The sequence below is a fragment of the Bufo gargarizans genome, chromosome 1 (assembly GCF_014858855.1).
Source record: "Bufo gargarizans isolate SCDJY-AF-19 chromosome 1, ASM1485885v1, whole genome shotgun sequence".
Lineage (NCBI taxonomy): Eukaryota > Metazoa > Chordata > Amphibia > Anura > Bufonidae > Bufo > Bufo gargarizans.
The window spans coordinates 137,900,781-137,923,271 of NC_058080.1; the positions used below are offsets into that span (position 1 = coordinate 137,900,781).

Consider the following 22,491-nt stretch of genomic DNA (forward strand, 5'->3'; position numbering starts at 1 on the left):
TGCGGATCTCTGTCGTCTTCTGTAATGTTGAGCTGCCGGCTAAGGACCTGTGGTGACGTCACATCACATGGTCCCTCACCATGGTGATGAACCGTGTGATTGGACCATGTGATGAACACAGTGACGTCATCAAAGGTCTTATTCCTGTGCACAGCAAAGAAGAAGACAGAAGAGATGCCGGCTGTGCGATCAAGTGGATTAAGGTGAGTTACATTATATATTTTTTTTTTAACCCCTCCAGCCCTATTTTACTATGCATTCTGAATTAAGAATGCTATTATTTCACCCTTATAACCATGCTATAAGGGAAAATAATACAATCTACACAACACCTAATCCAAACCAAACATGCCGATTTTTCTCACGCGCGTGCAAAACGCATTACAATGTTTTGCACTCGCGCCAAAAAATCGCTCATTTTCCCGCAACGCACCCGCATCTTAACCGGGCAAAAAACATGACGCCCGTGTGAAAGAGGCCTAAGAGTTTTATGAAATCTTTTTCTCACAAAACGATATGGCTACTCAGCTCCTCCTGCTGTAGAACATGCTGCCTGCACACTGTACTGCATTTCATGGTGACAGGTTCCCTTTAAGTGTCATTGCCCCAGTTACTGCCTCCCTCTGTGTAACTAACCTAATAAAGGCTTTAGTATGTTTTGTATTAGGAGTCCCTGCCTGTTGTCAGCACTGAACTCTGTAGCCCTCCTCTCCCTATCTTCCCGGTCTGGTTAGCACAGGGAAGATAGACAACAGTGCTGCAACAAACAGTTAGCCCCCTTTCACACAAACGAGTTTTCCGTGCGGGTGCAATGTGCGAAGTGAACGCATGGCACCCACACTGAATCCATTGCAATGGGTCTGTTTACATGAGCGGGGTTTTTTTCACCCATCATTTCTGTGTTGCGTGAGAATCACAACATGTTCTATATTGTGCATTCTTCACGCAGCCCTGGCCCCATAGAAGTGAATGGAGCTTCAGTGAAAAACGCATCGCATCCAGATGTAATGCATTTTTCACTGATGATTGCTAGGAGATATACAGTCATGTGAAAAAATTAGGACACCCTTTGAAAGCATGTGGTTTTTTGTAACATTTTTAATAAAAGGTTATTTCATCTCCGTTTCAACAATACAGAGAGATTAAAGTAATCCAACTAAACAAAGAAAACTGAAGAAAAGTATTTTCAAGATCTTCTGTAAATGTCATTCTACAAAAATGCCTATTCTAACTGAGGAAAAAGATAGGACACCCTCACATGTATTCCCTCTTAAATTGGCTCAGATCTCACACAGGTATATCACACCAGGTGCACAGAATTAGTAGATCGTTACTCTGCATGTTGAATGAGGCTTGCCCTATTTAAACCTCAGACATTTAGTTTGGTGTGCTCCTGACTGTTGAAGTGAGAGTGAGCACCATGGTGAGAGCAAAAGAGCTGTCAGAGGACTTCAGAAAAAAGATTGTAGCAGCCTATGAGTCTGGGAAGGGATTTAAAAAGATCTCAAAAGATTTTGAAATCAGCCATTCCACTGTCCGGAAGATAGTCTACAAGTGGAGGGCTTTCAAAACAACTGCCAACATGCCCAGGACTGGTCGCCCCAGCAAGTTCACCCCAAGAGCAGACCGCAAGATGCTAAAAGAGGTCTCCAAAAACCCTAAAGTGTCATCTCGAGAACTACAGCAGGCTCTGGCTACTGTTGATGTAGAAGTACATGCCTCTACAATCAGAAAGAGACTGTACAAGTTTAACTTGCATGGGAGGTGTGCAAGGAGGAAACCTTTGCTGCTTTCCAAGAGAAACATCGAGGCCAGACTGACATTTGCCAGAGATAAAGTTGACAAAGACCAGGACTTCTGGAATAATGTTCTTTGGACAGATGAGTCCAAAATTGAATTATTTGGACACAACAGCAGAGGACATGTTTGGCGTAAACCAAACACAGCATTCCAAGAAAAGAACCTCATACCAACTGTGAAGCATGGAGGTGGAAGTGTCATGGTTTGGGGCTGCTTTGCTGCAGCAGGACCTGGTCAGCTCACCATCATAGAATCCACAATGAATTCTACTGTGTATCAGAAGGTGCTTGAAGAACATGTGAGACCATCAGTTCGAAAATTAAAGCTGAAGCGGAACTGGACCATGCAACATGACAATGACCCAAAACATACTAGTAAATCAACCAAAGATTGGCTGAAAAAGAAGAAATGGAGAGTCCTGGAATGGCCAAGTCAAAGTCCAGATTTGAATCCCATTGAGATGCTGTGGGGTGACTTGAAAAGGGCTGTACGTGCAAGAAACCCCTCAAACATCTCACAGCTGAAAAAGTTCTGCATTGAGGAGTGGGGTAAAATTTCCTCAGACCGATGTCGAAGACTGGTAGATGGCTACAAGAACCGTCTCACTGCAGTTATTTCAGCCAAAGGAGGTAACACTCGCTATTATGGGCAAGGGTGTCCTATCTTTTTCCTCAGTTAGAATAGGCATTTTTGTAGAATGACATTTACAGAAGATCTTGAAAAGACTTTTCTTCAGTTTTCTTTGTTTAGTCGGATTACTTTAATCTCTCTGTATTGTTGAAACGGAGATGAAATAACCTTTTATTAAAAATGTTACAAAAAACCACATGCTTTAAAAGGGTGTCCTAATTTTTTCACATGACTGTATGTATAAAAAAAGCATCAAAACTGATGGCACCTGCGCAGAATAAACGGAAACACTGAATGCAGTTGCAGACAAAACTGACTATATTGTTTGCGAAATGGTGCGAATTTCACTGAACGCATCCTGACACAATCCGTATTGTTTGTTTGAAAGGGGCCTTAGTGTTAAACACAGGTATACAATACAAATACAATCAGGGCTGATCGCTGCAGCTCTGCTCCTATGTTCCCAGTGAGCTTCTGGTTAACGCTGGGAACATAGGGAGAGGATCATGGCTACAAACTTCAGCGCTGACAACATATGATATAGGCAGGGACCCTTAGCGCAGTATAAATCACAGTAAACTTGCACAGATGGGGACAGTGGCTGGGGCAAAGAGAGCAGAGGCAGGCTGAGAAGCTGCATTCAGCATTCAATAAAACACCGCAGACGGATTCTCCTTAGCAGCAGTTAGTTATAGTGTTACTAAAAGGACACTTTAAGGGCAGTTTTTAAATAAATAGATATAGAGATATTTTCCTAATAAATTATTTTACAAATTTATAAACGTAACTGTCCCTATAAATTTTTTAAAAGTTGAAACACTTTGATTGCTTGACACACTGGAGGCAATGTCAATACAAGAACAGGTCAGTGTAAAAACCTAATCCTGTGGCATGCTCGTATAGATGAATACAGCTCTGCTTGTTGCTAGATTACGTCACTTTTAGTCGGAATGAGTCTTGTTCTTGTTGTAGCTGTTGGAGTTTTAACAGTTTAGATGTGATTTAAGTGTTCGTTAATTTAATCCTGCTGTGACATAATGAGGCAGGGCTGTAGGTGAATCAGCAAGCAAGTATTTCATGAAACATTTCTAATCATAATATATCTGCTCTTGGCCCAATTATATCACTTATTGGAGGTGGAGCCAATACATAGTCATCGGTGACTTTGAAAGTGTCACAAAAAGGGATAAAACCAGCGATAGATAGAAAGATACATGTGAGATAGATGTCCAAATAAATAAAAGATGAGGCAGCATTCCAGCTGACGGTGGAGAGGTTGTTACACCCAATTTATTTCCCTGCAATATTTCAGCCCAGCATAATGAGGACAAAGGTGTCAAGCCATGTGAAGGTCTATATACCTGTGCACATAATCATGAATGGGTTATTGTGCATTCCCCAGGGCCTACTTACTCCACATAAAACTCCCCCCTTTTACCACCCAACCTCACACGCCCCTTAAATGAATACACACAGTCCAAGTTGGATTAAATCGGCCACAGCAGCCGTTTATTAATAAATAAATAAATACATAACATATATAAATATATATATATATATAAATATATAACAATAACTTTTTCCATACCCCCTGACGAGGGAGGTCATAGAAGCCCCAAATTTCTCACATATATGTATAAACACGCCAACCCGGCACTTCCATCTTGCCTCCAGCCGCAAAACTCCAGCTCGGAGACACCAACTGACGGACGCCTCTCTGAACGAACCAAAAATGCCCCAACTATGAGAGTCCAGCCCCCCCTCCTGGGGGCCCTCCCATTTTCCACACCATTCAAGACCACCAGCTTCTATGACCTTCCCCCGCCAACAACGCGCGGCTTGACTCCTCCCTCAAGCCCGCGCGTTCCTCCACATGCAAAGAGCCCTCTCGATGCCTCCCTGCAGGCCCAAAGACCACAAGTCAATCCCCACAGCGTTCAAATGAACACCATCAGCCCTCCAAAATCCTCCTGTACCCGCCTCCAACTCCACATGCCGAACCACCACCGCCCCATTCCGGGCCGCAAACTTACCCACCGCCCTGTTCACCTTCACCCTTGTCTTATCCACCCTCTCAAACGACCTGGCCATGACTGCCTATACACCATATCCGACCAAACCGTGATCATCCCTGGAAACAAGGACCACAAGCGCAACAAGTCAAACTTGATATCCTTGATCAAATCCCGACAAGACCTCACCCCCAAGTCATTACCACCCACATGCAGCACCAGAATATCCGGGGCCCTATCCAACCTCGCATGCCTATAAACCTCACCCATCACACTCCCCCACAACATCCCCCTGCGTCCAATCCATCTCACCACCGCTTCATCCCGTCCTATCCCCAACTGCCGCCCGTTGGGCCTCACATCCGCCCGCAAAGCACCCCAAAAAACGAACGAATGTCCCAGGATCCAGACTAATGCTGCCTCACTACCTGCAACAAGAAAAATGAGAATGAAAACACAAACAAAAACCACTGCGCCCTCCAACCCCAACTCACAAGCCCCCCCAGACGCACGTACGACTTAAAACGGGCCGACTCCCACCGCCCAATCTTCTTAATCACCTCGTCCCCCAACCCCAATCTGGCAGCCTCCGTCGCTGCCCCAATACGAAAGGAATGACCCGTAAAGCCACTAGAGTCCATTCCCAGTACCGCCATACACTTCTTGAATACCGCCACAAATTGGAACCTCGACAAAAAAGAACCATCCTGATGCCTCAACAATGGACCCCCCCCCCCGCCCTATATACCCTCAAACAATTCACTGGACAAACCAAACACCCTGCCACTGCATACAGACATCCGACCCCTTCCTTCCCTGTCCGTCTTCGATACCCTAATCCGTACAACCACCCTATCCTCGTACAAATCCACATCATCACTCGCCAAACTGCCCCCACATATCGTACTCTTACTCACCAGCTCCCCCAGCCGGAAAGCCCCAAAAAAGGCCAACGCGAATGCCAGCCTAAATAAACAGACCTCACTCTCCGAGCTACAAACCCGCTCCACACAAACCCCCACTCTCAACAGCAACTCAAAGGACACCAGCCTCCGACCGTCCGCCTCCCGGCCCCCACGTTCGAAAACCCTTCAGTACCTGCTTAGCCAAAAATGATTTGGTAACATCCGGAAGGCCTCTCAATCTAAAACCAAAAACTAAACCAGCAAAACACCGGTTAACCCTTGCCACTGACCAACCCTCCTCCACCATGTGCCCCAAAAACAACACCAATGGGATCTCCCCCCCATCAACACCAACCCCAATACTCACACACCACTGCTCCCAAGAACGCCACGCCTTACCATAGTCAGACCAAGTACCTTCACTCAAAGACCTCCTAAACAAATCCGCTATAGTACCTCCAATAGGTCCCAGAGCCACGCCGGGCACTCCAACCCCTCCTCCTCCGCCTCTGGAGCCAGCTGACGAAAATGCTCCCACTGCAAACGAGAAAGAGAGTGAGCCACCCCGTTATGAACACCCGGCACATGCACCGCCACAACCCACGTGTTCAGCGGCAAACACATCAGCACCAAGTGCTGCAATAACCTAACTACAGGAGGCGAAGATGCAGTCAGACTATTAATTGCCTGCACAACACCCAAGTTATCGCAATGCCACCTCACTTTCCTATCCTTGAACTTGCCCCCCCACAGTACCACTGCCAGCACTATTGGGAACAATTCAAGCAACGCCACGTTCCTAACCCAACCCCTCTCAAACCAACTCACCGGCCATTCACCCGCACACCACTGTCCTTCACAATACACACGAAAACCCACCCCCCAGCGGCATCCGAAAACAAGTCAAAACTCTCCACCACCTCCCCCACGACCAACGCCCTTCCATTAAATTGTCCCAAAAACCCGTCCCAAACCTCCAAGTCCTTCCTCAATTCCTTCCCCAGCCGAATAAAATGGTGACCCGACACCACACCAGCCGTTGCCGCCGCCAACCTCCTACAAAATATTCTGCCCATCGGAATAATCCTACAAGCAAAATTAAACTTCCCTAATAAGGATTGCAACTCCTTCAAACAAATCTTCGGCCCCACCCTCGCCGACTGCACCGCAGGCAACCTACATTCCAAAAAACATAACTCTGTAGTGAGGCCAACCGTATTTTCTGCCGACAACGGCACCCCGAACTCCCTAAACACCGACTGCAACGAAGCCAACAGCAACCCACACACCTCGGAACCCGCCGGCCCCAAACAAAGGAAGTCATCCAAATAATGAATGACCAACTGACACCCCGCCACATCCTTCACCACCCATTCCAAGAAGGAGCTAAACTTCTCAAAATAAGCGCAAGAGATCGAACACCCCATCGGCAGATACCCGTCCACAAAATACCCCCCTCCCAAAAATATCCCAACAAGCGCAAACTATCCGGATGAACCGGCAATAAGCGAAACGCGGCCTCAATGTCCGCCTTTGCCAACAGCGCACCAGGCCCCAACCTCCTAACCCAACTAACCGCCGTATCAAACGAGGTGTAAACAACCGAACACAATTCCGGATCAATCCCATCATTCACCGACAACCCCTTTGGGAAAGATAAATGGTGAATCAGCCGAAAAGCATTCGGCTCCTTCTTCGGAACCACCCCCAACGGAGAAACCACCAAGTTCCCCAAAGGTAACTTTTGGTAACTCCAAACGGCCCATACATTCTCCCCAAACTCACCTCCTTAGCTAGCTTCTGAGACACCACTTCCGGGTGCATCAAAGCCGACCTCAAATTCTTACCTCTTCCACCCCCCGCATCCTCATGACAAGACAGAATCACAAACCCCTCCTCAAACCCCCTCCGCAACAGCTCCGCCCCCACCCTATCCGGGTACCTACTTAAATACGGCCCGATCGCGTCCACCCTGACCGGAGTCCGCCCCTTTTCCAACTGTCTCTCCCCCCCTCGGCCTATGCCCCCAGAAACAACGGCTGGCCCAGTGACTCCCCCCGCACCCCGAACACTCGTGCTTAAATTTACATTTTTGACCGAACTTGCAACTCCCCTCATTGAACAAAAAGCACAAGCCCTTTGCCGAGGCAGCGGCAAAACCCGACTCCACTCCTCGGCCCTGGAGCCCAAAACCCCTCATGCAGGCCTACCTCCAGCGTCCGGCCTTTCTAGACAATAACATGATTGAGTGATGTGTCATAAAACAATTACATGATTACGTGAAAAGCTCCTAGATGGTTTTTTATCTAGGTGGGGGAGCCACATGGCTTGATTTTGTATTCATTTATACTTATTTTTCCATCCCACCTTCTCCATTACTTGCAATGCTATAACCTGATGTCCCGACGTGTTTTGTGCACTCTCCATGTGGTTGTGTTTATCTTTACCAATTTATGCATCAATTTAATTGTTTTATCGATTTCAATAAAGATATATTTTTGGATATACATTTATGTATTATATTTGTGTATATGCTGAATGCCTGGGCTTGTCCCATCTAGGAGCTATTCATTTTTGACACTTGCGTTCTATTTGTGTTGTACAACCGTATTCAGTTTTTTTTTGTGTTTTATTGCTCATTGGTATCATGATTAGGTGAAATAAAAACATATCAGAGTAGATTGTGGACATTTGTGTCTCCATCAGTGATGCATGTAACTCATATATGATAAATTCATATGCAGTGATAACATGATCATAAAAACCAATGGTGGCAACGGCTGTCAGGCATGATTAGATCAGTAATAAGAATAGTTACATATGTCATAAGTAGTCCATAGATAAACCATTAGGGTTCCCCAGTCTAGATGGGCAGCTTCAAGTGACGTCAGCACATCAAGCGTGTCGAATGACGCGCCAGACGCACCACCCGCCAGCCACACGCTTCATGCTTGATAGATAGAATAGGACAGCAAATTCTAATGGTTCTTTTCATCCTGCTAGGAGCTGATGAGAGAGTTAGCCACGGAGTTGTCACTCGTAGGGTCCTTAGAGGAGTACAATCTAAATCCCGTGACATAGATAGAAGAGGGATGCTCAGCAAATATAAAAAGGAGACTCCCAATTAGCCAGTTTTGCTACAAAGGGCAGAAGGGTCTGGTGTTTATTTCCTGCTTCGCCCTCTTTTCATTATCCTTTGTCAAGTTCCTCCCCCTGTTGTTTATTAAAGGCATTGTCTAGGATTACAAAAATATTTACTTTGTGAAGCTGAGCTGCAGTACTAGACACAACCCAAGGACAGGGGCAGAGCCGTTTTTGGAAGAAGCAGACATGCTATTAAAATTCTGGACAACGCAGTTTCTCTGCAGTATGAAGTCCTTCTCTCTTTTCAACAGCCACATGGCAAATGCACGGACTACTTCTATGGTATTTACAACAGGGCATGTAGTCGCTACAGGATTCTGGCCCAGATGTGCAGTTTGACACGCTGTGCACCCCCACCAGGATTTGCAGTAGTCATTGGCACTAATCCACACTGGGGTAATATTTTTGCAAAGTGGTGCAGTAATTTTCCAGGGTTGCCAAAACCCCATTTCCATGCATTGGATTAGGATTGTTATCAGATTTGGTGAGGATTTCACACATTCTGTAATCAGTTCCTCCTATGCCGATGCAATGCCTTATATGAGTTATGTATAGAAGTATGCCTGATATACTGTGTTGTGTTTCCTATTCTAGGGGCCCTGTTACCTCTGATTTGTCATCACGGTGGTGTCCAGGCATGGTGTCAGATCATGAACACATCAGAGAACCTATCATCATTCGTCCTGCACAACATAAGCCAGTCCAATGAGACTAACCTGAGCATTGCTTCTGTTAGGAACAAATACAACCTCTATATTGGTTTAATCCTGGCGATAAGCTCCAGTTTATTTATTGGGTCGAGTTTTATCATGAAGAAGAAAGGTCTTTTACGATTGGCTGAGAAAGGAGTCACCAGAGCAGGTATGGAAAATAATGCATGTTTGTTCATGATAAGATAAGCTCAGAGTTTCAGACATTAGCCTATAATTGTAAAATATATGTTACGCTTAACCAGTATGAGAAGTGTTATCACTTTCATCAAGTTCACATGCATGACAAGCTGGCCATAAAGAGGACCTGTCACCATGGAATGCAGCATAATCTGCTTGTTATAGAGCAGGAGGAGCAGAGCAGATTGATCTAAAGTTTTGTGGGAAAAGAGTCATAAAAACTTGTAACTTTTACATTTAAATATCTGCTCTTTCTGAGTTCAGCTGTACACAGGGGCCATCTTTATCAGTGATTGATAGGATTCCCTGTGTAAGTGTGTATACAGAGATATCGGTCAGTCACTTATAGTTGTACATGGGGAAGGTGTTATCAGTGATTGATAGCATTCTTTGTGTAAGTGTGTATACATAGATAGCTGTCAGTCACTGATAGATGAACACAGGGAGGTGTTATCAGAGATTGATAGCATTCTCTGTGTAAGTGTCTATATAGAGATAACTGTCAGTCACTGATAGCTGTGCACGGGGGAGGTGTTATCAGCAATAGCATTCTCTGTGTAAGTGTATATACACAGATAGCTGTCAGTCACTGATAGCAGGGGTGATCTTAAGTTCAAAAGTAGCAGAGATTTAAATGTATAAATTAAAAATATTATAAAGTTTTGCTGAAACTTTTCTCACAGAAATATATCAATCTGCTCAGTTCCTCCTTCTCTATAACATGCTAACTGCAGATTACACAGCATTTTGTGGCAACGGGTTCTTTTTAAAGGAACACTAAACATAAAAGAATTCAGAAAAAAAATTATACTAGCATCAAATTCCAAAGTCCCCCCGTAGCGTAGACTGCAGTAACATCATCACAATACTGTCTACATGTATAACTCTTATAACTGTTATTATAGTAATACCCCAAGGCATAGCATTAAGGGTCTGTCTCATGAAGACAAGATTATCAGAAATCAATCACTTATCAGCTCCAGGAAGAGTGACTGTAGGCAGGCCCTGTGCTATAATAAGGCAGACCAAGCGGACGCCTTAGGGCGCTGAGAAGGGGGGGCGGAAAAATGAAACTCAAAAATAAAATAAAAATATTAATCACTTGCATGCCGCCGGCCTCCTGTGGTTGTTCTCTGTGTGGTGGTCCTCATATCTTCTCTCTGGGCTCCCGAGTCCTGACAAGTTGTTTGAGGACCTTTCCCACTCTGCCAATCAGTGGCCGCAGCTGTGTCACGTGTCAGGGCAGTGATTTCCCGCTGAGCCAATCACTGGTCTGATACATGACACAGCTGCAGCCACTGATTGGCTGAGTGGGAAAGGTCCTCAAAGTCGGGAGCACAGAGAGAAGATATCAGGACCACACAGAGGAGAAGGGGAGCTGCTGCAGACGGGAACAAGCCCAGGTGAGGAGCGTAATGTTTATTTTCACACAACATTAATAGAGGGGGGAAATGTGCCATTTAGGGGGAGAAATGTGCCATGGAGGGGGTTGAAATGTGACACAAAGGGGGTGATGTAAAAAGCAGGGGGTGATGTGACATGAGGGGGTTCAAATGTGACATGGAGGGGGTTGAAATGTGACATGGAGGGGGAGAAATGTGACATGGGGAGAGAAATGTGACACAAAGGGGGTGATATAAAAAGCAGTGGGTGATGTGACATGGGGGGGGGGGGGAGAAATGTCACATCACCCCCCTATTGGCGAAACATGTCGGGGGGCAGAGTGCTGTAAAGCATGCGATAGCCTGCAGTGTACTAGCTAATAGGAGGAAGTTGAGCAGCAGTCAGATAGGGGAATGTTGGTGAATTTTGCAACAGCCACTGTCAATAATAGAGAGGAGTTTGTACGCACCAGCTACTGTGACGAACCACAGTATTGTGGCACAACAGAGCTGGTATAAGCTAGCATCTGTGGCGGTTGCTAAATACAAAGCAGCCAAACAGAGCTAATTAATCCAAATATTTGGACAGATAGCAGCACTTCCACCAGGATCCCAAGACGCCACTATTACCTTCAAAATAATAAAAAATCACCACACAGACAGCAAGCTTAAGCTGACAATTTTAAGTGTTAGTCCAGTGTGAACATTTTTTATAACTTAAATACAATAAATGTTATGTTTTAATTTAGAAAATCATCACACGTGTCAACCTAGAGACAGCTATTGGTCTCACGGATCATTTGTAAAATAAAAATCACCCCCCTATGTCACATTTCTCCCCCCTCCGTGTCACATTTCTCCCCCCTCCATGTCACATTTCTCCCCCCTCCATGTCACATTTCTCATCCCCTTCCATGTCACATTTCTCATCCCCCTCCAAGTCACATTTCTCATCCCCCTCCATGTCACATTTCTCATTCCCCTCCATGTCACATTTCTCATCCCCCTCCATGTCACATTTCTCATCCCCCTCCATGTCACATTTCTCATCCCCCTCCATGTCACATTTCTCATCCCCCTCCATGTCACATTTCTCATCCCCCTGCATGTCACATTTCTCATACCCCTCCATGTCACATTTCTCATCCCCCTCCATGTCATATTTCTCATCCCCTTCCATGTCACATTTCTCATCCCCCTCCATGTCACATTTCTCATCCCCCTCCATGTCACATTTCTCATACCCCTCCATGTCACATTTCTCATCCCCCTCCATGTCATATTTCTCATCCCCCTCCATGTCACATTTCTCATCCCCCTCCATGTCACATTTCTCATACCCCTCCATGTCACATTTCTCATCCCCCTCCATGTCATATTTCTCATCCCCCTCCATGTCACATTTCTCATCCCCCTCCATGTCACATCACGCCCTCCTTTTTACATCACCCCCACCGAGTTGTGGGGGGGCGCCAAAATGTAGCTTCGCTTGTGTGTGCAAAAATCCTTGCACCGGCCCTGACCGGAGTATGGGAGTGGTAGTGGCTCTGGCGGTAGTAGCTGTACTCAAAAATCACATTGACAATCCTCGCACTGGGGATCCCTAGGGCCACACAGTGACTGGAAGGCGCACCCTTTCTTACCTCAGGACACACCTGGTGTTGGGGCTCCTGTCTGGTGATAGTTTGGGTTGCCATTGATGTTAGGTTTTGGTCTGGGTGCAAGGCAGGAGAGCAGGAGCAGTGGCCGGCAAATGGTTGAGTCAGTAACCAGGCCAGTCGGTATAGATAAATCTCTTTCTACTAAAGTGCAAAATAGGAGGAGTAGTACAAGACACTAGTACCACAGTAACAAGGCACAGTTTCAAGTAGGTCCCAATGCAATTTCTCCAAATAGCAAGATATGGACAGCAGCAATGATGGAAAAACCTAGCTGGAAATTAGGTTCTTGTTAACTGTTTCTGCAATTCCCAGGCTAAGGGGTGCAAATTTAAGATACAGTTGGCCAAACCGTGGAAGGTTGCTTTATCAATGTTCCCTATCACAGCTGCAATGTCTCTATCAGCCATAAACTTGCACAATACCTTGCTAACTAACTCTAAATGTACAGTCTTGTAGATTCTGAACATTCTGATTTCCTTCTCTTCGGAGCACTTTTTGGTGGTAAACTAGCCTCCTTGGCTGTAGAAGTCCCAGAGATAAAAGTTTTCTGAGCTCGGACCTAGCTATGATGACTTGCACATGTAGGTCCTCACTGTTCATCAGGCAGAACTAGATTCTCTACTGACTAACCAGGGGGAGGACCCAGAACCATCTTCTGGCAACCTAAGAGGATTAGCCAAGGAGGTTAACCCTAATTTATCCATACAATTCTACTAGACATACAAATAGAGCATCAGCAACACCAGAGATAGGAGGAGGATTCAAGATAAAACTACTTGTTGTGCAATGTCAGGAAAGAGAAACTTCTGTAAGAAAGGGGTATTTTTTTAACTCAATATTCAAAGAAAGCTATTTTTAGAATTTTTGCCTGCATTTCGGCAGTAGTACGCCATTGAAAATTATATGCAAAATACTGTAAGTGTGTTCTGTAGCACTCGGCACAGAGAGATAGAACTCCTATATAGATAAGTAATTCAAGAAAATGGTATCTACAAGGTAATCCTCATGATAATAGTAGATATAGAATTGGGATGACAGTCCAACAGAATATTCACATATAGGCCTCATGCACACGACCGTTTTTTTTTTAAGGTCCGCAAAAACGTGGTCCGTAGGTCCGTGATCCGTGACCGTTTTTTCGTCCGTGGGTCTTCCTTGGTTTTTGGAGGATCCACGGACATGAAAAATGAAAAAAAAATCTAAGTCAAGTTTGCCATTGAAATGATAGGAAAAAACGGACACGGATTACGGACACGGATCACGGACGCGGATGACAATCTTGTGTGCATCCGTGTTTTTTCACGGACCCATTGACTTGAATTGGTCCGTGAACCGTTGGCCGTGAAAAAAATAGGACAGGTCATATTTTTTTCACGGCCAGGAAACACGGATCACGGATGCGGCTGCCAAACGGTGCATTTTCCGATTTTTCCACGGACCCATTGAAAGTCAATGGGTCCGCGAAAAAAAACGGAAAACGGCACAACGGCCACGGATGCACACAACGGTCGTGTGCATGAGGCCATAGGCTGTTAATACATCTTGTTAAAGAAGTGACAGTACAGTCAATCATAGTATGGTGAGAGTGGTCTATGGGCCCCCTAGCTTAGAGCTTAGGGGCCCAATCACAACTGTGTCCACTTAAACCCCTATAGCTACGCCACTGTCTGACTAACATAAAGGGAAAACGTTAGGTAGTGCTTGTTGGCACTCTAATTTCTATGAATTACACCTTTAATATTAACATTTATGATTACTTCTTGTTAAGAAATGATCTCCTAATATTTGCTGACACATGGTCTATTTTACATGATACGGTTTGATATCTACGGTCAAAAGGCCTGTTTTTTATTAATCCTTCAGAGCCACAGGAAAGGGAGCCAAGTCTGTGCCTTTATAACAGGTCATGTTCCTCTATGTGGTGTCAGACTTACTTTTGTTCATAATACAGATGTAGCAGGGGTAGCACTCAAGCTCTTAACTCAAATTTCTTAACTCATCGCATTATCTTGAGACAAAAGCCATTGAAAAGCAATTGAAGGTGTTTGCTTAAAGGATAACTGTCGTATATATATTTTTTTGAGTATTGGATTGTGGTGATTAATATCTCCTTGGTGGCCCTATTTCAACTTTTCATCATGTATTCAATTACCCCTTAATTCGACAGTTTTGTTCCCTGTACTGCCTACTTTTACCTGTGCTTAAAATCAGGTTGCTATGCAGGGTCCGTCCTCTGTGTTGAAGGACGGAGGACGCAGAAGCACGCAGCGTGCAAGGTCAGATTACAGACAGCCAGGGACTGTAAGTAAATGATTAAAGCCAGGTCCTCCCCAGCAGCTGATAACAGTGCCTGGGCTGTGTGCACTTCTCCCTGTCCCTGCGCTTGGCAGACGTTCCCTCACTCAGCAGAGCTGGACAATGCAGAGTGGAAGCAGCGCAGACGAGGGAAGGGAGATCTGCCGTCTGCTCAGTGTATAAATGACAGCAACATGTGGTAAGAGGACCCCTTTGTGCTGCAGGAGATTAACCCTTTAGGGGGAGGGCTCTGGTTACTGACACTTTTGGGGGGCTATTGTTACTGGCTAGTGAGGGCAGGCGGGATTAGCCTCAGGGTGAGGGCAGTGGCGGCCATCTTAACTGAATAGTGAGATTGCAGTTTTATGCAGACTGGTTGCTAAGGGCTGAATCTTATTAAATATGGGGTAAGTCAGTCTAATAGTAACTGATTCTGGAATATCATGCTATTAGTAACTACATATATGAAAATTGAAATTAGGGTCTAAGTGTGACAGTTATCCTTTAACTCATTTAGTTTAGATAACACATCTCATAAATCATGAGTGTTAACTCTACTACATCTGTACTCATCATGACCTGTGCAAATTTTAAAGGCAGTTTTAAATTATGGGAGTTCAAGGCTTCAGAAGAAAATATATCTGGTTGAGGTTACGCAGGTCATTAGAGCACTGACAGTCGGTGTTGTGAAGGGCTATCTTACTTTTCATGTTCAGTTTTGCATGTTTTGCTGAGCATATGCAAATGATAGACAGGATCGCCTTTATTATTAAAGGACGTCATCAGATTTGTACCTATGAGACTGGCTGACCTGTTACATGTGCACTTGGCAGCTGAAGGCATCTGTGTTGGTCCGGTGTTCATATGTGCCCATAAAAAATGATGTTTTAACATATGCAAATTAGCCTCTAGCAGCACCAGGGGCATTATCATTACCCCTAGAGGCTCAGCTCTCTCTGCAACTGCCACACCCTCTCCACTTTTATTGACAGGGCTAGGTGTGATGACGTTGTTTTTTTTACTGCCTGGTCCTGTCAATCAAAGTGGAGAAGGCACGGCAATTGCAGAGAAAGCAGAGCCTCTAGGTGTAATGGCAACGCCCCTGTTGCTCCTAGAGGGTCGTTTGCATATACATCATGTTTCTCAGTAATTAGGGCACATATTAACAGCACAGATGTCTTCAGCTGCCAAGTGCACATGTAACAGGTCAGCCGGTGTCATAGGTACAAATCTGCTGACAGATGCCCTTTAATATTGGGAGCATATGCAGTGGGGTGCTAAGTGGGGGGCAGTCCGCCTCGGATGCCGGCTCTCAGGGGGTGCCAGAGCTTAAAAGGATTGAGCACTTCCATCAAAACAGATGGAAGCGCATTGCTGGCACTCCAGGAGCTGCGGTCCAGTCACTCAGCTCCCTGCGCTCCTTCTCTCCCTCACTGAATGATGAAGAAGGAAGCCTTCTGCTCCCCACTCCACCATTCAGCCTGCAGACACAGATCGTGCTTCTGGCCTGTGTGGGCAGAGCCTGCAGCCCAGAAATCTGCATAAGCTCTGCCCACACAGTGCTGCAGAGCGAGCTGTGTCTGCAGGGGAGAGAGGACTGTGAGCTTCAGGAACGGGACAAGGTGAGTAGTTACTGTGGTGTTTTTTTTATTTTTTTTTAACAGAGGGGGCACAGAGGTCATTTCTACTACAAAGGGGGCACAGAGAGCATTACTACTACAAAGGGGGCACAGAGGGAAATACTACTACAATGGGGACACAGAGGGCAATACTACTATTAAGGGGCACAATGTGCATTACTACTATGAAGGGGGAACAATGAGCATTATTACTATGAAGAGGGCACAATAGGCATTATTACTGTGAAGGGGGAAAAATGGGCATTATTACTACTGTGAAAAGGGCACAATGGGCATTACTATTACGAAGGGAGCACAATGGCCATTACTACTATGAAGGGGCACAATGGGCATTACTATTATGAAGGGGGCACAGAGGACATTAATACTGTGAAGGGGTCACAGAGAACATTACTCCTGTGAAGGGAGTGGGCATAACTGTTATGGGGCACTGAGTGGGCATTATTACTGTTATGGGGGCACAGTGAGGGCATAACTACTCTGAAGAGGCTTAGAGAGGGCATTGCAACTGTGAAGGGGGCACAGATAGGGCATTACTACTGTGAAAGGGGGACAATGAAGGGATAAGTACTTTAAATGGGCACAATGTGGGAATAACTACTGTAAAAGTTGTACAGTGAGGGCATAAATACTGTGAGGGGGCACAGTATGGGCATAACTATTGTGAGGAGGCACATATGTAGACAAAACTACTGTGAAGGTTGTACAATGAGGGCAATATTACTATGAGAGGGTACAATTTAAAAAAAAAATATTGGATGGGGGGGGGGGGGGGGGGAGGGCAGAGAAAGGACTTGCCCTGGGTGCCAAACACCTTAGGCACGCCACTAAGCGTATGTCATGCTTGGAAATTTCTGCTTGGTAATTCGGCCTTTGAAATTGGGATTGGCCATAAAGAGAAAAGGGTTTATGATGGTAAAATAATTCCTTTGTAGACAGTTATAGGAAGACCTGGGTAAGGGGGGTTGCCATGTCTCTCCTGCTGATTATACTTATTTTTTTCTAACCTGTGTAGATGTTTACAATTTTATTTTCTATATGTGATTATGGGGCAGCCTTTTAGAGATATGTTTTTACTGCAACCACATGGACCCTAATATAGACAGGAGATGTTCACTGACATCCTCATGCAGCTGCATTGTTTCTGCGCAGCACATTGCGGTTTAGATGATCTGCTGCCTGGGAACAATAATTTACTTGCAGGCACTAACAATCGTTTTGCTCATTCATCGGGTGATTGACTGCACCTTTAGATGGGCAGATTGTCGGAACGAGCATTCACAGGAAAGTTAATTCACGATAATCTTCCCAAATATCACCCCATCTAAATCCAGCTTTATCCTCAGGATAGGCCATCAATATCTAATTGGAACCATTCAATATGATATTTGATTTCTTGGAACTGATGCATTATGTTTAAACACTGTTGAATTGCATTGTATGTATGCTGTTATACTATATGCTATTTTTGTTTAGTTTTATTCCGTTTACAATGCGTCATTATACCTTTTGGAAAGACATTGCTGTGTAATATTAAAGAAAGTTGTTTTACAGGACAGGGCGGATTCTTGTACCTTAAGGAGTGGCTCTGGTGGGCTGGACTACTCTCAAGTAAGTCTGATTATTAATGTACTATACCTTTAGCTAATAAGGATATACTGGCTTATGCGGGATACACCCTGTATTGTTGACATTGCGGTCACACCTGTTCATTCAGAAGGGCAGTGATTGTGACCCTGGGTAAACTGTCAACCGAAGGCAACCAACGTGCATTGCTGATGAGAGGTCAGATCACATCAAATCAGTGTCGGACTGGGGTACCTAGGGCCCACCAGTGAAATTTATTTTGGGGGCCCACCCTACAGATACATTCAAATATAATAAATAATCTAACAAGTTTTTTATATGAACATAGGCTGGTGGAGGTGCTGTACATTGAATATATGTATGCAGTGCAGTAAGTTTAATGTGTTATGTGCCACTTGTGCAGGGGGTGGGAGACTAGGGGCCCACCTTGCTCAGGGGCCCACCGGGGGTTTCCCCTGTACCCCTGTGGGCCAGTCCGAGCCTGCATCAAATAGAAGGAATTTCACTTATTAGCCACATCGGTTTGGCACATAATATAAAGCAGAATTTCCCAGGTGGTGCACGGTAATGAAACTGAACACTTGCTGGTGGGCTTCTTCAGGGGTGTAGCCGATATGTGGGGGTCCGAGTAGTGACTCAAGCTGTAACCAGTCAATTAAAGGGAATATGTCACTGACATTTTAAAACCAGATAGCAACATGCAGCCTTTATTTCTAATCTATTTTCTGATTGTAGATTTGTTTTATTTTATTTCCTGATCATGATTATAAGGGTAGCCATCCTTCCTTAGAAAAATGCTTTATAGCCAGGGGCCATAGACACAGTCGGTCAGGAGGGGACCTCATTGACTTCTATGGGCGAGTTTTCTAGGCATGCTTTGTGACCTGTGCAGAGGTCAGGAGGGATCAGATAAGCTGTGATATTGTGAATGGGGGATCCTGTGTTATCTATATAGAGGTAATCTTACCCAGGGGCGTAACTAGAAGTGACTGGGCCCCACAGCAAATATTTGTAAGGGCCCCCCTCAGCGCGCTTCGCACCTCCCTCCTCCTGTGTAAACCCCACTTCTTTGGCACAGTGTAGCGGTATACTGGATATTGTGGGGCACAGTGTAGCAATATACTGTATATTGTGTGGCACAGTGTAGCGGTATACTGTACATTGTGGGGCACAGTGTAGAGGTATACTGTACATTGTGGGGCACAGTATAGAGGTATACTGTACATTGTGGGGCACAGTGTAGCGGTATACTGTACATTGTGGGGCACAGTGTAGGCTATATTTCTATAACATAAACATATTTCACATGAAAACTTACAATTACTTGGCCCTTGGGGATCTCGGACGCCACTTCCACACTTTGGCCGGGGGCTCGGCGGAGCTGATGTTGTGTTTTATCCTAATGAGAAAGATTTCATAATAAGGATTTGAAGAAGGGGCAAAGGGATAGCAGAGCAGGGAGAGGCTGGTGCTGCTACTAGGGGGTCATACCATGGGGGAGTAATAAAGCTCACCATAATGCCCACCCAGTAGTAATAATTCCCTTTATAATGTGACAGTGCAAAAATACCCCCTTGTAATGCCCCCAGTTGAGCTAATGTCCCCATAGTGCCCCCATATTGTGCCAGTATAAAATACCCCTATATAGTGCCCCCAGTAAATTCCCCCATAGTGCTCCTCTCCCCCCTTCCTGCTAGTGCCCCCCATAATGTACCAGTATAAAATGCCCCATATATAGTGCCCCAGTAGATGCCCCTCAGTGTCCGGCCTCTGATAGGCTGCCGGCCTAATGCCCCCAATAATGTGCCAGTAAGTGTCCCCATAGATGCCCCCCCATCATGTGCCAGTATCAAGTGCCTCTCCCCCCCCCACATGTCCCAGTATCATAGTGCCATCTCCCCCCATGTGCCAGTATCTAGTACCTCTCTCCTTCCCACCCCCCATGTGCCAGTATCATAGTGCCAAACCCCCCCATGTGCCGGTATCAAGTGCCTCTCTCTTCCCCCCCATGTCCCATTATCATAGTGCCATCTCCCCCCCAAAAAAGTGCCAGTATCAAGTGCCTCTCTCCCCCCCATGTGCCAGTATCATAGTGCCAACCCCCCCCCCCCACATGCCAGTATCAAGTGTCTCTCTCCTCCCCCCATGTCCCAGTATCATATTGCACTCTCCCCCCCACACAAAAAAGTGCCAGTATCAAGTGCCTCTCTCCCTCCCCCCTCCCCATGTGCCAGTATCAGGTGCCTCTCTCCCCCCTCCCATGTGCCAGTATCAGGTGCCAACCCCCCCCCCCCCCCCCAGGTGCCAGTATCAGGTGCCTCTCCCCCACCCCCCATGTCCCAGTATCATAGTGCCATCTCCCCCCCCCACAAAAAAAGTGCCAGTATCAAGTGCCTCTCTCCCCCCCATGTGCCAGTATCAGGTGCCAACCCCCCCTCCCTCCCGCAGGTGCCAGTATCAGGTGCCTCTCCCCCCTTCCACCCCCCATGTCCCAGTATCATAGTGCCATCTCCCTCCCCCCCCCCACAAAAAAAGTGCCAGTATTAAGTGCCTCTCTCCCTCCCCCCATGTGCCAGTATCAGGTGCCTCTCCCCCCCATGTGCCAGTATCAGGTGCCAACCCCCCTCCCCCCCAGGTGCCAGTATTAGGTGCCAACCCCTCTCCCCCCATGTGCCAGTATCAAGTGCCTCCCGCTCCCCCCCCCCCTTCCCAGGTGCCAGTATCAGGTGCCTCCCGCTCCCCCATGGCAGTAAAAGTCGGGTATAAAAAATAATAATAATAAACACTTCTACTTACCTCCATGTCAGCGATGCGATGCAGACTCTTCCTGTGTCCCGCCCTGTATGTCCATATATGGAGTCAGTGCTTGTATTTCAGAAAAGTTTCTGCTGGGATTTGAACCCACAACCTTCTGCTTCAGAGGCAAAGCAGCTAACCACAAGACCATACCAGCTGCCTTGCTGCTCACTGAAAAAATATGAGACTTCTACTGTTATAGCTGGCTAAGTGTACATCTATACACATGACAGCTGCTCATATATAGAGATATAGCAGAGCTGAGTGTGCTGGGACAGCTGTCATATAGAGATATAGCAGTGCTGGGTGTGTTGGGGCTGCTGTCATGTGTATAGATGTACACTTAGCCACTTAGTTCGAATCCCAGACACACCAGGAGACTTTAGCAGACAGTAAGATTAGATAACATTAGTGGCGACTGCTGTGAAGGGGCCCTGAACGCGATATTTAACTAACTTGAAAATAAACTGTCACACACGCTGCCGGGGCACCGGGCCCCCTTGGCAGCCCGGGCCCCGAAGCAGCTGCTTCCCCGGTAGTTACGCCACTGATCTTACCTGTTATTCTAACCCTGCTTGTAATAATAAGCAGATAACACCAGCAAAGTGATCTGTAGGACTTGTGGCCAGTGCAAAAACTGCAGGATTTTAGGATTTTCTAATTAAAAATGTAATCACCCAAAAAATCTTTCAAAATGTTTAACATAACTTGATTTACACAATAGGTCCTCCTCTGGTGACACATTCCTTTTAAAGAGACATTCTTTAATAGAAAGGAATTGTAAAACAAAAAAAGTGCAATGTCCATTCAAAGAGAAATTATCCTTGAAATAAAAAGCCACCTATACACTATATAGGTCCTTGAACTCATCCCTGGTAAAGTTAGCAGTTCTGTTCAGCCATGTCTGGTCTCTTGGTTATAGAAATCTGGAGACAACCAGTACAGTTCCTATGGGGAGGGGTTGCTCTTGGCTTATCCAAACTTTTAAGTGGCGAATCTGGTTAACACCCTTTTACAAGGCAATTATTGGGATGTTTATTAAAGGGATTCTGTCACCTGGATATTAGTGACAGAGCTTTTAACATCATCACATCAGTCTGCTCGTTTTGTATTAAAATATACTAGTATTACTACCCTAAGTGTTGTCCTTTGTCTAGAAAATCACTTTTATTAATATGGTAATTACCTGAGTAAGGTGCCCAAGGGGCTGTCCCTCCGGCCGTTAGAGCCCAGACGCGCCCCTTCTTCTGGAGCCCAGCACCGCCCCACTGCTAATTTATTTACCCATGCGCCAGCTTATGGCTCAGCGAACGCATTCCTTGGATACACATGTCAGCGCCTGGAATCGGCCTCACAGGACGCACTGCACATGCGCCAGCCGGCAATGAGGTGTGAATAAATTAGCAGTGGGGCAGTGCTGGGGGGGATGGCCCCTTGGGCTCCTTACTCAGGTCATTATCATATTAATAAAAGCGATTTTATAGACAAAGGACAACACTTAGGGTAGTAATACTAGTATACAGTGGCGTACATAGAGACGTAAGGGCCCCATAGCAAGGATCAAACCGGGCCCCTCACACAGGACAGAAGGGTTTCCGCCTAAACCCTTTTCAATGACCCTTGGTCCATATTTGTCTATTGCCTCATTTGCTAAAAGTTGTCCCTTTACATTTAAAAGGTAAAGTCCTGACCAAGTTTTCACCTACAGTAGAAGAGGTGATAATCCCAACTAAAGCCTCATTCACACGT

General features: G+C 45.7%; 1 protein-coding gene across 1 annotated transcript in view; it reads left to right on the plus strand.

Moving 5' to 3' along the window:
• Positions 1 to 22,491, plus strand: part of NIPAL1 (NIPA like domain containing 1) — a 49,818-nt gene that overhangs the window by 20,497 nt on the left and 6,830 nt on the right. The window contains exons 2-3 of the mRNA XM_044292853.1: positions 9,086 to 9,352; positions 17,914 to 17,970. Coding sequence (XP_044148788.1) covers positions 9,086 to 9,352; positions 17,914 to 17,970 — 324 coding nt within the window. The remainder of the gene's footprint in view (positions 1 to 9,085; positions 9,353 to 17,913; positions 17,971 to 22,491) is intronic.